Source organism: Anser brachyrhynchus (assembly GCF_964034855.1).
Source record: "Anser brachyrhynchus genome assembly, chromosome: 2".
Taxonomy (NCBI): Eukaryota; Metazoa; Chordata; class Aves; order Anseriformes; family Anatidae; genus Anser; species Anser brachyrhynchus.
This window is the reverse complement of record NC_137695.1, coordinates 44,767,045-44,780,837: the sequence shown is the minus strand read 5'-3', so window position 1 is coordinate 44,780,837 and position 13,793 is coordinate 44,767,045. Positions and strand designations below refer to the sequence as shown.

The window sequence follows — 13,793 nt, the reverse complement described above, 5'->3', positions numbered from 1 at the left end:
CTGCTTGTCTTAATATTATGACAGTCAATCCATTGCAAAGTGTTCTACAAGACCATGTTGTACTCACCTCCATTTGCCTTTTTGTCCACAATTCTTTTAGTGAACCATTCTATGGTTTCCTCCTTGGTGCCTTTTGCAAGCTCAATTACTACCAGAGGCCTGAAGTTTGTCTCAAGAGTATCCAAGGAAGACCAGCTTTCCTTCATCTTTTAAGAACTTGCTGAGTACAAAAACAAAACAAAAATACCATTATTAAAAAAAAAAAAAAAGTTTGGTATCAATCTAAAGAATGCAAAACTTTACCATAGTGAGATACAGGTGTCTGTGCTTAGCAGAGTGGCAGGTGCCCATTTCCATGGACCTACTAAAAATAGTACTACGGGGCATTTGAGTAACTCTTGAATTGTCACTTGGGGAGATACTGCCAGTACTTGGTGGCATGTATGTCTCACTCTCCATGCAGGAAAACTTTTTGCTGTGTATAGCAAAGTATTGGCGGTGAGAAAGAAAAGAAATAAAGAAAAGCAAAGCAATAAGGAAGCACTATCATTAAAAACTACAGCTTGCAACTTCCTACAGCAGAGGACACCTGCCAAACAGCTACCTAGCGTAAGCTTCTCCTGCTAAGAATGCAAATACATTATACATTTACAGAGGTACCTTCTCAGTTAAGGTTGTGAAGCTTTAACCAAGTATTCCAAGGAAACTTCCGACACCTTCAGTAGGTGAGGACATCTACCATTCAGATAGACAGATTACGCCCAGAGCAATTAAATGACTCGTTGAAAGCTGTAAGACAAGTGTTCTGTGACAAAGTCCGGCTGTAAAGTGCTAGGCACCAGCACAGCTTTATACGTGAATAATCTAAATCATCTGACTGAACGATTATGTTGACTGTGCAATTTTTATAGAAACAATTCTACAGTGATAGTTACACGATGCTTCATAAAGCAACTGAGAAGGGTTGAAATAAAAAGACAAATCTGGTAATTAACCTACTCGGTTTAGGGGGAAAAAACACAAACCAACAAGAACAAAACCAAAATACCACAAACTGAATTTACTGAATTTAAAACAGAGTGAAAAGTTTTGCTTTTTTTTCTGCTATTAATTTCACTGAAGAAAGGATTTTACCTATTCTGATCATGCAGTTTTCTCTCTCCTGTTCCAAGAGTGAAATTAAGTAATTTCCAATTATGTTCCCCAAAGTACAGAGTTTGGCTTTTACAACTCGGCTTTATTTGTGTGATCCATAGAGAAATCATGATCCCCAGTATTTCATTAAGTATTTCACATAATTTACTACAGATTATAGAATCATAGAATGATTTGGTTGGAAGGGACCTTAAAGATCACCCAGTTCCAACCCTCTGCCATAGGCAAGGACGCCACCCACCAGACCAGGTTGTCCAGGGTCCCATCCAGCCTTGAACACCTCCAGGGATGGGGCATCCACAGCTTCTCTGGGCAGCCTGTGCCAGTGCCTCACCACCTTCTGAGGGAAGAATTTCCTCCTAAACTCTAACATAAATCTCCCCTCTTTTAGTTTAAATCCATTCCCCCTTGTCCTGTCCTTATCAGACTGAGCAAACTGTCTCTCTCCGTCTTTTTTATAAGCCCCCTTTTAGTACCGAAAAGCCGCAATGAGTTCACCCCGGAGCCTTCTCTTTAGGCTGAACATCCCCAGCTCTCTCAGCCCTTCTTCACAGCAGAGGTGCTCCAGCCCTCTGATCATCTTAGCGACCCTCCCCTGGATCCTCTCTAACAGCTCCACGTCCTTCTTGTGCTAGAGGCCCCAGACCTGGATGCAGCACTCCAGGTGGGACCTCACAAGGGCAGAGCAGAGGGGCACAATCCCTCCCTCGCCCTGCCGGCCACCCCTCTGTTGGTGCAGCCCAGGACGCAGTTGGCCTTCGGGGCTGCAAGCACACACTGCTGGCTCATGCCGAGCTTTTCGTCAGAACCCGTTTTTCACCAGAACCCCCAAGTCCTTCTCTGCAGGGCTGCTCTCAGTGAGTTCTTCTCCCAGTCTGTCCTCATGTCGGGGATTGCCCCGGCCCAGGTGCAGCACCTTGCACTTGGACTTACTGAACCTCATTAGGGCCATGTGGCCCAATTCTCAAGCTAGTCCAATCCCTTTGGATGGCATCCCTTCTTTCTCTTGTCTCGACTGCACCACTCAGCTTGGTGTCATCTGCAAACTTGCTGAGGGTGCACTCGATCCCACTGTCTATGCCATTGATAAAGATATTAAACAGTACCAGTCCCAGGGCAGACCCCTGAGGGACAGCAATCGTCACCAGCCTCCACCTGGCCATAGAGCCATTGACTACCACTCTTGGCGCAGCCTTCAAGCCAGTTCCTTATCCACTGAATGGTCCACCCATCCAACCCATCTCTCTCCACTTTGGAGATCAGGATGTCATGTGGAACCATGTCGAGCTTTTACAGATGTCCATGTGGATGTCATTGGTTGGTCTTCCCTTGTCAACTGATGCAGTCACTCCATTCTAAAAGGCCACCAGATTGGTCAGGCATGATTTACCCTTGGTGAAGCCACGCTAGCTGTCTTGGATCACCTCTTTGTCTTGCATGTGCATTGACTTTGCTTCCAGGAGGATCTGTTCCATGATCTTGCCAGGCAGAGAGGTGAGGCTCACCGGTCTGTAGTTCCCTGGGTCCTCCTTTCTACCCTTTTTAAAAATGGGAGTGATGTTTCCCTTTTTCCAGACACCAGGGACTTTGCCTGACTGCCAGGACTTTTCAAATGTGATGGAGAGAGGCTTGGCAACTACGTCAGCCAATTTCTTCAGAACCCTGGGATGCATGTCATCAGGCCCCATAGCCTTGTTTTGTTTCATCGGGTGGTCTTGAACCTGCTCTTTACTTAGTGTGTGGGACTTTGCTCCCCAGCCTTTGCTCCCCAGCTCCCAATGAAATGAAGGACTTGGGAAGCCTGATGGGCAGTGAAAACTGAGGCAAAGAAGTGGTTGAGTCCCTCAGCCTTCTCCACGTCTGTGGTTACCAGCTCACCCTTCTCATCCATCAGAGGGGGAACACTCTCCTTGGCCTTTCTTTTCTGAGCAATGTACCATATATAGTGATACCATAATGTAATGTAGTAATATAGCGATACTGTAACCTTTTGCATACCACAATAAACCTGTCTATTCACTTCTGACTGACAAAAAAAGCCTTTGTGACCAGTTTTAATGGGGCTTCCACTTAGTTTCATCTTCTAGCTCATATACACACAATTCTGCAGCATTCAGATTTTTAGCTCTGAACCCACATATGCAGGTATTTAAAGGAAATACACTAGATTTTAAAACATTTTAGATGCACTTCTGTACAAGTGGGATGAGTCAGACAAAGGACAACATTATTGGCGATAATGCACTGCAGCTGTGATGGCAGTGATTCACTACATCATTTTGACAGTCATTCCACCTTGCAGCATCACTTTCCATAATCAATTTTACATATAACGTTTGCTGCATTGTGCATGCTGCACTTTCTGAAGAAGTTTTTAAGATCTGCGTGTTGAAAGCGAAAAGCATTAGATAATCACTAAGTATTGCTGGCTGGCGGTATGGCTTCAGAGAGCTCCTAGGTGGGAGCAGGGGTCGGCCCAGGTGGGAGCAGAGCTCCCTTCCAGCCGGTAACCGCACGGAGCTGCCGAGAGTTGCTCCGTCACTCGTTGGGAATCAGTGTGCTCGGTGCGGTGAGTAACTACGGGATGCCGTTCGTTATTTTTAGCTTTCCTACTACTGACGCCTGAGAGGCGGCCGAAGCCCTCTTCCACGCCTGCGTTTGGGGTGTCAGCACCAGGTCGCAGCCAGCTGGATCCAGGCTGACCACAGCTCGGTGGGATGCCGCTCGGCCTCCTCCCGCACAGCAGAACCCACCGGGGAGCTGCGACCACGGGTGGCAGAGGTGTGGGCACCCCGCCACCATTTTGGGGCAGCCTGCGGACAGCCTGCCCGGCTCCCCGGCCCTGCTTCGGAACCGCAGGGATGGGAAGGAGCTGCCGCCCGGTGACTCACTGCCCTTCCCTTCCCTTCCCTTCCCTTCCCTTCCCTTCCCTTCCCTCCCCTCCCCTCCCTTCCCTTCCCCTCCCTTCCCCCCGCAGCCACCCTGCCCGTGCCCCCCGCGGCCGGGCCGGGCCGTGGGGGCGGTGGGCGGGCAGGGGGAGGCTCCTCCCCCGCGGCGGCGGAGCAGGCAGCGAGCCCTCCCCCTCCCCGCTCCCCGCCGGGCGGCGGCGGCAGCCGCCCCCTCCCCACTCACCGCCGGCTGCCGGCGCCACATCCGCGGGGCGGGGCGGGGCGGGGCGGGGCCGAACGCCCCCCCCCGAGCCGTGGCCACGCCCCCTCCCCTCCGCCCCCTGCTCCCGCCCACCGCTGCCTCTCCTCCTCCCGCCATTGGCCGGGGGCGGCTCAGGGAGCAGGCGCGGGAGGGCTGAGGGGGGGCGCTGAGGGCGGCGGGCGTTAAGGGTGGGCGGGTGGTGATGTCTGTCTGAAGGGCTCATGCTTCAGTCAGATCACAGTAAGCGTTGTGCTGGTTTTATTTGCAAATGTCGTATTCTACAGCCAAGAGTGTAGAATAATGCACTTACAGAATCACTCAGGTTGGAACAGACCTCCAAGATCACCTAGTCCAACCACCCCCCTACCACCAATGTCACCCACTAAACCATGTCCCCAAGCACCACGTCCAACCTTTCCGCCAACACCCCCAGGGACGGTGACTCCACCACCTCCCTGGGCAACTCATCCCAATGCCTGGCTGCTCCTTCCGAGAAGAAATGTCTCCTCTTTTCCAACCTGAACCTCCCCTGGTGCAACTTGAGGCCATTTCCTCTAGTCCTGTCACTAGTTATCTGCAAGAAGAGGCTGACTCCCACATCATTCCATTTTGATTTCAAGATTTTTGTAGCGAAAATATAATTCCTTTCCAACATGGCCATTCATAGCAGAGGCACACAACAGGGACAGTTGAAGAATAGGTCGGCTCACTGTCCTGCAGGGCTTGCCAAGGCCATTTAAATACAGCTCTCTGAATATTTTTTATTGTTATTTTGGATAATACTAAGGCCTTTTGATGTTTCTTGCAAATCAGATATACCTTCAGATTTGTACAGCATGTACAGATCTGGAATGACTACAAAAATGGTCTCCCAGAGCCCAGAAAGAACTGCCCTCAGGTTGTTTGCCTTTGTGGCATATGCCAAGAAGGCACACTCCATTGCCTACCAGCAGCTGCCACTAAACTACTATGGGTACATTGATAATGGCTTATCAGGTAAAATTAGACCAGGACAAACCAGCTGCCCCCGAGGCGACTTCATGTGGGCTTGTCCACAAGAATGGGACTGCAGGAAAAAGCCACTGGTTTTAGAGTTTCTTTAGAGCCAGCGTATAGACCCAACACAGAATATAACAGCTGCCAGAGGATAAGCTTTATGGTTCTTTTAGTGTCTGGCTATTATTGAACACACACTTTTCAGAATATTTGGAAATACATTCACATTTAAAATTTGTAAATTTTACAGTGAAAAGTATAGTTCATACTCTGTAGCCAGAATAAAATGTCTCTGGTGCTGAGGCTTTCTATTATTTATAGCCCTTGAAGCAAGGCAACTCAGAAAATGGAGATAATGTGAATACTTGAAATCCAGGTACTACACACCACATCGAGCAGTAACAGACACAATTTGTATCAGCTAGTTTGGGCAGGATGTATTAGTCAGACCTTTTAAAGCATGTTTCAGTCTAGTCCAGCTCTCAATGGCCTAACCATATAGTTTATTCACCATGCAGTATCTCTGACTGTGAAAACTCACTTCCTGCAAAAATAATGTAGCAATTACAGGGACATAGATTTAACAAACGGGATTTTTTAAAAAACACTTTATTCTTGAGTTTTCCGTGTTGGAAATCTCTGCTGAAAATCAATGCATCCTGTCAGTATCCAGCAATATCTTTGTGGGCTTTGATTCCTGTCTTCAGAGATCTCTGGCCTTCTTGGCTTGACATCTGCTCTCTGACACCTTTTGAGCTTTCAGTGAGGACTTTCCATTACCCAATTACATTGCCCCTGTGCATAGTCATTCAAAATCAATGTATTTTCTGATAGCAAAGTCATTGTTCTACTTGATAGGGTCATTTAATATCAATATTCCTTGACGGTCTGTCATATTTCTCAAATACCATCTATCCACTAGGTGTCACATTCTTGCTATGCAATGAATTCTTGCTAGCACACTATCAGTTTCTTTCTAAAAGGTTCACATTCTGCTAACCATGCATAAAGGTTAGCACATAATCCGACGGTCGTGAAAGTAAAATAGGATTCATAAATAGATGGTGGGTGTGCCTGTATGTGCATAGTAATCTGCATACACGTACACTGCTGACGCAGTGGAAACAGACTGACCATGATGGCAAAGGCAAATTACCTTGTGCCAACTAAATTGTGTTGTAGTAACTAGACTGTTTTCATTAGGATTAGTTAATTTAAAGATGGATCAGGTTTGCCCACCCTAAATTGCCAACTGCACTATAATTATAGTTAAATACAAATCCCAAGCTTGCGTCCATCAGTTGCTGTAGTCCAGTATTGTGATTATTAGCTGATTATAGCATTTTCATGGTCTGCCTCTGTCAGGCACAAAGCAGACTATAGCCAGAGTGTAATGGATAAGCTGTAGTGAAGTAGGAAAAAAAAAAAAAAAAAACAGAAAAAAGAATGAGGGAGGGAGACAAAAGAAAATCCATCAAAATTTCAAGAGAGGATGATCTTATTTTTATTCTGTGGTTGTCTCTCTTCACCTTGGACTAATAATTAACACAGTATTTAACTAAATTAAGAAGCCATTCACTGTGAAGTAAAATTCTCTTTTATACCTGGTTGAAACTGTGGGGTGTAGTTCAATGGCTATCTGTACCCATCCAGCATCTCACTACTACTGAAAGGGTAAGATTTCACTCACACTCCAACTCCTATTTCCTTCTATCTGTGCCTTCGTTGCCAGCTCTAAGGCTCTGCCCCATCCTTCCACCAAATCTGGCACCCATCAGATCTTTCTCTGAGCCCATTCAATTTAGCAGCTCCACAGAAAACTACCCCTCTTTCGCTGGTTTTGTTTTCTTCCATTTTAGTGATTTTAATAGGCTCAAAGAAAGGCTGGGTAAGACCAAAAGCTGGCACAAGGTAAGCACCTTTCCGTAAAGCAAACTTTGTAATTCAAATACATATACATATGCTATGACAACCATACTTCATATAGCCACATAATTGAGACGAATATTGGCTCTTATCTGAAGTCACACATAGGAATAATCATCCTCTAAAGATTTAACTTAGGGTTAGAGACATACTGGAACAAGTAAGGAGCAATTAACAGTAAAATATTCTTCCTATTCACAAGCTAATGACATATTGATTAGAGTGTAAAATGGATTATGGGACTTTTAAAGTTTAGGGTTAACATGGTAATTACTTTTTTTTTTTTGTAATTGAGTTTCAATTGATGTATTTGTTACAGTAAGATTTGGTGACATTTTACGCATCTTCAGTTGTTTTTCTGGTCAGATTATACAGGATTATATGGGATTTTTCCAGTAATATAATATTACTAAAATGTTATGTTTATACCTTCCTGCAAATGGAGGGGAAATTATTTTTCACATCATATCTGGCACATTTTTTACATCCTGTCAGGAATCTCCACATAAATATGCTGAGGCGGTCCAAGCATTGTTGGGGTCAAAGTGTGGAATGTTTGTTTCATAAACACTGAACAATGAAGCTGATCAATTATAATCTGCAAGGTACAGGAAAGATACATCTCTTCCATTTCCCACTGGGTCTAGCTGATTAGAAATACCTAGTTTTATTCCAGGTTTCTAATCCCAAACTAGGTCATGAAAGAGCAGAAAGTTTGTCCTGTCAAACTGTTTGTCCTGTCAAGCCAAATGGAAATAGCATAAAAAGAGGAAAATCAGCCTGCCTAAGCTTAAAAGAGGTGAGAGAAATCACTCTCAAATTATTACCCAGAGAGAGCAGGTAAAAAAAAAAATCTGCATTATATATTAATCATATTTTATACATGAATTCAAGGAAAGTGAATTAAAAGTCATCAAGATTCAAAGTTCAGTCCTTCTGGACAGAATGTGCATGATTTATTTGTTAGTCCATGGCTGGGAACAATTCTGAACAGTCAGTTGATTAATTGCTATGAGTTATCAGATGGCAGAACTTAACGTGTTTTAAGAAAACTGGACTTGTTGGTAGCCATGCTGTGACCGTGCCCCAGAGAAGTCTTTGATTTCATCACCTGATGCAGCCTTTCACTAGATTGAACTTTTCAAAGAGCTGTTTTAGTAATATCTCTGCCTGGATTTAGGAACTCAAGGGAAATTATGCTAACTCTTCACTAGGCGCTACATTATGATTATAGTGGGAAGAGCTTAACCAAGGTTTGGAAGAGGCAAGTTCAGGAAGTCCGTGTTCAGTAAAAGTCTTTCCAGCCACTACTTTCAAAGTAACGCTTGCCAAAGATAACGAGGTGATAAATTCCCTTACAGCCCTACTCTGCAGGCTCTGAATTATGAATGGGAATGATCCTGGGAGGGCTGAAGAAGTTCATGGTTCCAGTTGTCCTTCACCCCTTGTGCCTGAGTTCAGCTGCTGGTCAGCTGCTGAACCACCACAGTATGAGGCTTTAAGCAAACCAAAATCAGACAGCTGTAATATCATCAGCTGTTCCGAACTACACCAGATGTGCTCCAAACTACACCAGATGTGCACATGGTAGTTTTTTATTGCGCTTCATGAAATATTTCTTGTGTTCTTACGGACAACTTCAAGAAAGTACCTAGATAAAATGCATATGCTACATCTTCACTGTATAAGGTCTGTTTTACTCTAACTTGTAAGTAACATGAAGCATAAGTTGGGAAGTGATCTTTTATGGAATTCTTGATTACGAAAAGAGGACTTGTGTAAGTTTTTATAGCTGATCCTTCAAGCCATCATAAATTGATTTCTCCAGGGAGATGCATTGGCTTATCGAGTTAGACAAGGGCTGTAGCACTGGCACACTGCTAGCAAAACTATTGCAGATTTGACAGCTGTCCAGTGGCTTAAATCTAAAGACTCTGAGCTGTTTTCCTTTCATACAGTATACACAGTTTCATTGTATGATACATTTGCAAGTCTGTATATAATTTCTCTGCTTACTTACTGTCCATTAGTATTAGTTGTACATCTGTTCGTTTGACTGTTCTCACCGTTGCTTGGAAAATGACAAAACTCGTTAAATCCATTAAACTGCAGATAGCCCGTTTCCATTAATTCCAACTTCCAAGCTTGTCATTATTACTGTTGTGCCTGGTTTACATGCTACATCTACATACTCAGAAACACAGCTTCCCCTTCATTTTCAGAAGGGGATGCATATTGGCATTTACTCATCTGATACTCCGAAACAGAAATAAAAATCACAAGCCTCGAATAAATCACTCATCACTTTTCAAATAAAAAGTTGGACTTCTTAGTCACTGGACTTTGCAAAATTATGGAACTCCCCTTAGAAGCCATCAACACCAAGAACAAAACACTGAACTCGTGAAAAAAGTGGCATTTGACATAATCAGTGAAAGACTGCAAAGCAATCACTAACGTAATTCTAGCTGTTAAAGTGGATGAGTCAAAAGAGAAAATCTTTTGCTTGTGATCTCTTCTGCAGAGCTGGCAAGCAAAGCACTGACAGAACAAGGAGGTGTGCATATGCTATTGTTAAAAGACTGCACGTGCTGATCTACTTTTGGTATCTAGCTCGTTTCTTCTGGAATACAAAGTCTGGTACAGTTTTCCACCTTCTGAGTAGTCCCATGGGTCCCAGTGCTGTCATCAAACATACAGAGCATGGGGTAGTAAAGGTATATGGTATATTCTGTCGGTTTAGGGGAGCACTAGGCACTCAGTGAAAATGAAAAAAATGTTTAACCTGACCTGACTGCTACAGTCATGCATTCAGAAATACAGAGATGTAATATTTGTAAATTTAAAGATTTTTTTTCCATAAATTCTGCCTTATTAGAGACTAGCCTATTATCTTTATTAGCATCAAGTGGTCTACTTAAAATGTAGTACTGTAAGTCTGTACAGAAAAAAGTTTGATTTTTATCATCAAGGTCATTGAATTTGTCTTTTATTTCTGTAGTGTATAATTCTATAATCTGATTTGAAGCACACTCAGATGTATCAAACCTAATTTTAAAAAGTCTTTATTTTAGTAAAAATCATCTCCAATAAGCAATTAGAAATTCAATGTGATAGAAAACAAGAATCCTATTTTTGTTCTCCTCATTTAGTTCCTTCTGAAGCAGATGTCTAGTGTTTGTCAAGATCGAACTGCAGACTAATATAGTACTTGCCCCATTTAAGCTGCAGAAAGGACTGCTCCTTCTTGCTAGTACTACAGTGAAATAAGCTAAGGCAAAACATTAAATTAAAAAAGGATCCTCCATTCTTAAAATCAAATGTCAAGTCAAGTGAAAGTCAAGAAAAGATTAACAATTAATATTGCCCTTAAAAATCTTTTTCCTGGGGGATCCGGAGGCATGTACTGAGAACAGAGCTTGGAATAAAAGTTCCATTCAGGGTTTTTTTTCATTTTTAGGAAAAATAAAACTGTGTTTTGGCATTATATTATATAACCAAGAGTCTGTGTTCGGTTCAGATCAGTGAGAGTGACAGGTGTCTGGGTACAGACCATCTTTCTCAGTCAGCCTGGGAACGAGTGGGTGTGTTTAAAGCTGCATGTGAGTCGCAGCAACCCCACTAGGACTGCACGTAAGGCCCAAGAACCTATGGGACCATAACCCCCTATACGTCACTGCAGTACTAAGGTGGATGGAGGCTTCTTTCTGCAGCGCGGGGCCGCACATCGGAGGCACACACCTTGGCCGTACTGGGCTGTGTGGCAAGAGCCCGCTGCCTCATGGCTCAGGTAAGGCAGGCAGGCTCCCTGGGCTGGGGCGCACAGTGGGGTGGACCAGCAGCACTGCCAGAGCGACGTACACCTCTTGGCTGTCAGAGGGAGCCACAACTTCTTCCCAGCCCCATGGGACCGAGGACTCTGAGTCAAGCCACGCTGCTATACTACCGGCACCGCTTCCCCATGCTAACAGCAGAGAACCAGGAAACGAATGCTAATGTTGAGGCATGAAATGATTAAATCCTCTATTACTTCCTTTATTAAATCCACACCTACGACAATAACTATGATTCTTTCCTACTTAACTGTGACAGAGCTTGCCTGCTCTTCCGGACAAGCTGGAAATGCTGAGAAATAGTGGGTGACTGTCAGCACGCATTTGTGTTGTCGCTCCAAAGCTGGCAACTTCCTAACCCCAGTGAGAGTACCAGGAGCTGGTCTGTGTCCCAGCTGAGCCAGCTCATCTGAACAGAAATCCTTCCTCTAGACCACAGCGAGATTATTTCACGTGTCCACAGGTAGTCACTGCACCAGTGTAAGAGCACAAGAAACACGCACAGACAGGACACTCCCTCAGGCATTTACAAACGGCTGGTGGTAAGGGCCGAAAGGCTGCCTTTAGTGGTGTGTAACAACCGTTCAGAGAGATGGCTGTCCTCATCCATCTGTCCTCGGGCCAGATAGATAAGACCTGCTGGAAACATGGATCTCTGTGTGTGGCTGGAAATGCGGATCTGTGCAACAACTGGTAGGACAGGCTGCTCTGGACCTGTTCCTGCTTAATAGGGTTGTGTACTGAGAAACCACCAAGAATTTATCCGGTTTCAGAGCTTTATCAATTCAGAGTAGTTTGAAATTTATGCTAACCTAGATTTGAAATGCTCCAGTTCAAAACATTCTGGGCTCTGAGACATTTCTGAAAAGCAGAAAAAAATGGTAAATGGCAGAATTAGGATAAGTAACGGTGATATTAAGATGATGTAATTAAAATACCTCACTCTGAAGGTAACAATCCACTTGGCAACACTGATATAGTGTTGATTGGGCATCAGCATCACCTAGCCAGAGAAAAGATAAGTTGTGAGTATACTTAAATCTTCCACGTCTCTTGCTTAAACAACTGTTAAATAAGAAGCAATATTGAGTTATCCCATACATTGTTTTTGTTTTTTCCTTATTCATTAGCAACATAATCAAATGCACATCCCTTTTCGCCTGACATTTTTTAAGAGGACTTTAAGATTCAAAGGTGTAAGGCATTTTGCCTTTGACAGACATCTGTGCCCCATTTAGTTAAATGGTCCTTCAAGAGGCCTCGACATACTCCTGGGGTTTTTTTGTATCATCAAAGTAATGTTGTATGATATTTATTAAGAAACCCAATGTGATGAGTTTGCAAAAAAAAATAAAATAACATTGGTTAAATAAAATGCAGAGTTCTTATGGTAAGATATACTATTATTTGTATAATATTCTCTTAGGGATTTTTGTACTGATGGAGATCTTTCAGATTATTCTAGATATTAATATATTTCTGGACATTTGTTATCTAGGTCTGTAGTTGCTGTTTTGTTATTTTTTAATACTTGTTTGTCATGGGGTAGTAACATTAATTGTTGATTTATTCACTATGTGTGATTATTCAACTCTGAGGGATGCAGTGGATAATAAAGCTAGTTCATTGTTTTATTGTTATAAATAAAATGTATGTATATCTGCTATTTTAAATGTGCACATCTGATATAGGACAATTCCAACAGCATCTTAACATATCTGTAAGAAGGAAACATCAACAAGGAGGAAAATGGTAAAGAAATTATAGTTCCTTAAAAGATAAGAAGAAATAATACATTAGCTTACCTTTCTTCAAGTTTCTTCCATACTAGATATCAAAATCAGCTAAAAATTAATCAGATCAGTCTACCAAGACAACATTCTGAAAGTATGCAACATGTGATCCGCTCTCACGTACATGCTCTTGAATAACTCATACGCACCTGATTTTTTTAATGTGATTTATTTGCATTGCTTCCCCTGAGTTCAGCCCATGCAACTAGGATATAGGCATTTATATTTATGGGGCTGCATATAAGTGCTCTGACACATCTAGATGAGGGATAGCTTCTTCCACACTTCCTCTCCTGACAGTGTTACCTGAAGGATAGTCGGGGAAAGCCCCCTCCCAGGTGACACTTCAGCTGGCACTCACAGAGATCATCTGCATCACGGACTGCCACTTGACACACCCTTGGCGTCAAAGACATCTGCAGAGGGCTGCCAGGTACAATGCAAGACTGATGATGGATCTGCAGATTTCTGAAGCAACAACTGGAAGCCAGGAGATATACCACATAGCAACTAAAATGGTACTAGACAGCTATGTTTAGACGGCTCATTTGGCTTTGTGCTTCTCTGGTTAGGTTAGCACCTTATCCCTTTTCTTGGGAGAGCAATGTTCTGCATCCGCCTCAAAAGCCAACAGTTCTTTACACAAGAAGCTACCCATCAAGAACATGATCGTATACATGCTTCTCATTTTGATTGTTAACACACATATGCGTTAGTTTTCTTTCACACAGCCTCCAGTAACTTCTTCATACAAGTAACATTTGATACTACTGTTGATAAATGGAATGTCCAAATACTTAAGGCACGTGTTTCCAGGACACATCACTGTCATTACTGCTCTCAACTCAATGAATTCCAGCTCCAGCTGAATTCCAGAAATAATATGGGGACATATTATCTCTCCAACAGTACAAGCCATAATAAAACTTTGGATGCACCT

General features: G+C 43.3%; 1 protein-coding gene across 5 annotated transcripts in view; it reads right to left on the bottom strand.

Moving 5' to 3' along the window:
• Positions 1–4,376, bottom strand: part of ANO10 (anoctamin 10) — a 119,356-nt gene extending 114,980 nt beyond the window's left edge. For 3 of the 5 annotated variants that reach the window (XM_080582698.1, XM_080582700.1, XM_080582702.1), the window contains exons 1-2: positions 4,288–4,376; positions 68–220 (exon numbers count right to left, since the gene is read on the bottom strand). In XM_080582698.1, coding sequence (XP_080438824.1) covers positions 68–206 — 139 coding nt within the window. In that variant the 5' untranslated portion in view covers positions 207–220; positions 4,288–4,376. Of the gene's footprint in view, positions 1–67; positions 221–660; positions 790–4,287 lie in introns of all 5 variants that reach the window. The other 2 variants (XM_080582699.1, XM_080582701.1) reach the window with 2 other exon arrangements.
• Between the last annotated feature and the right edge of the window lie 9,417 nt (positions 4,377–13,793).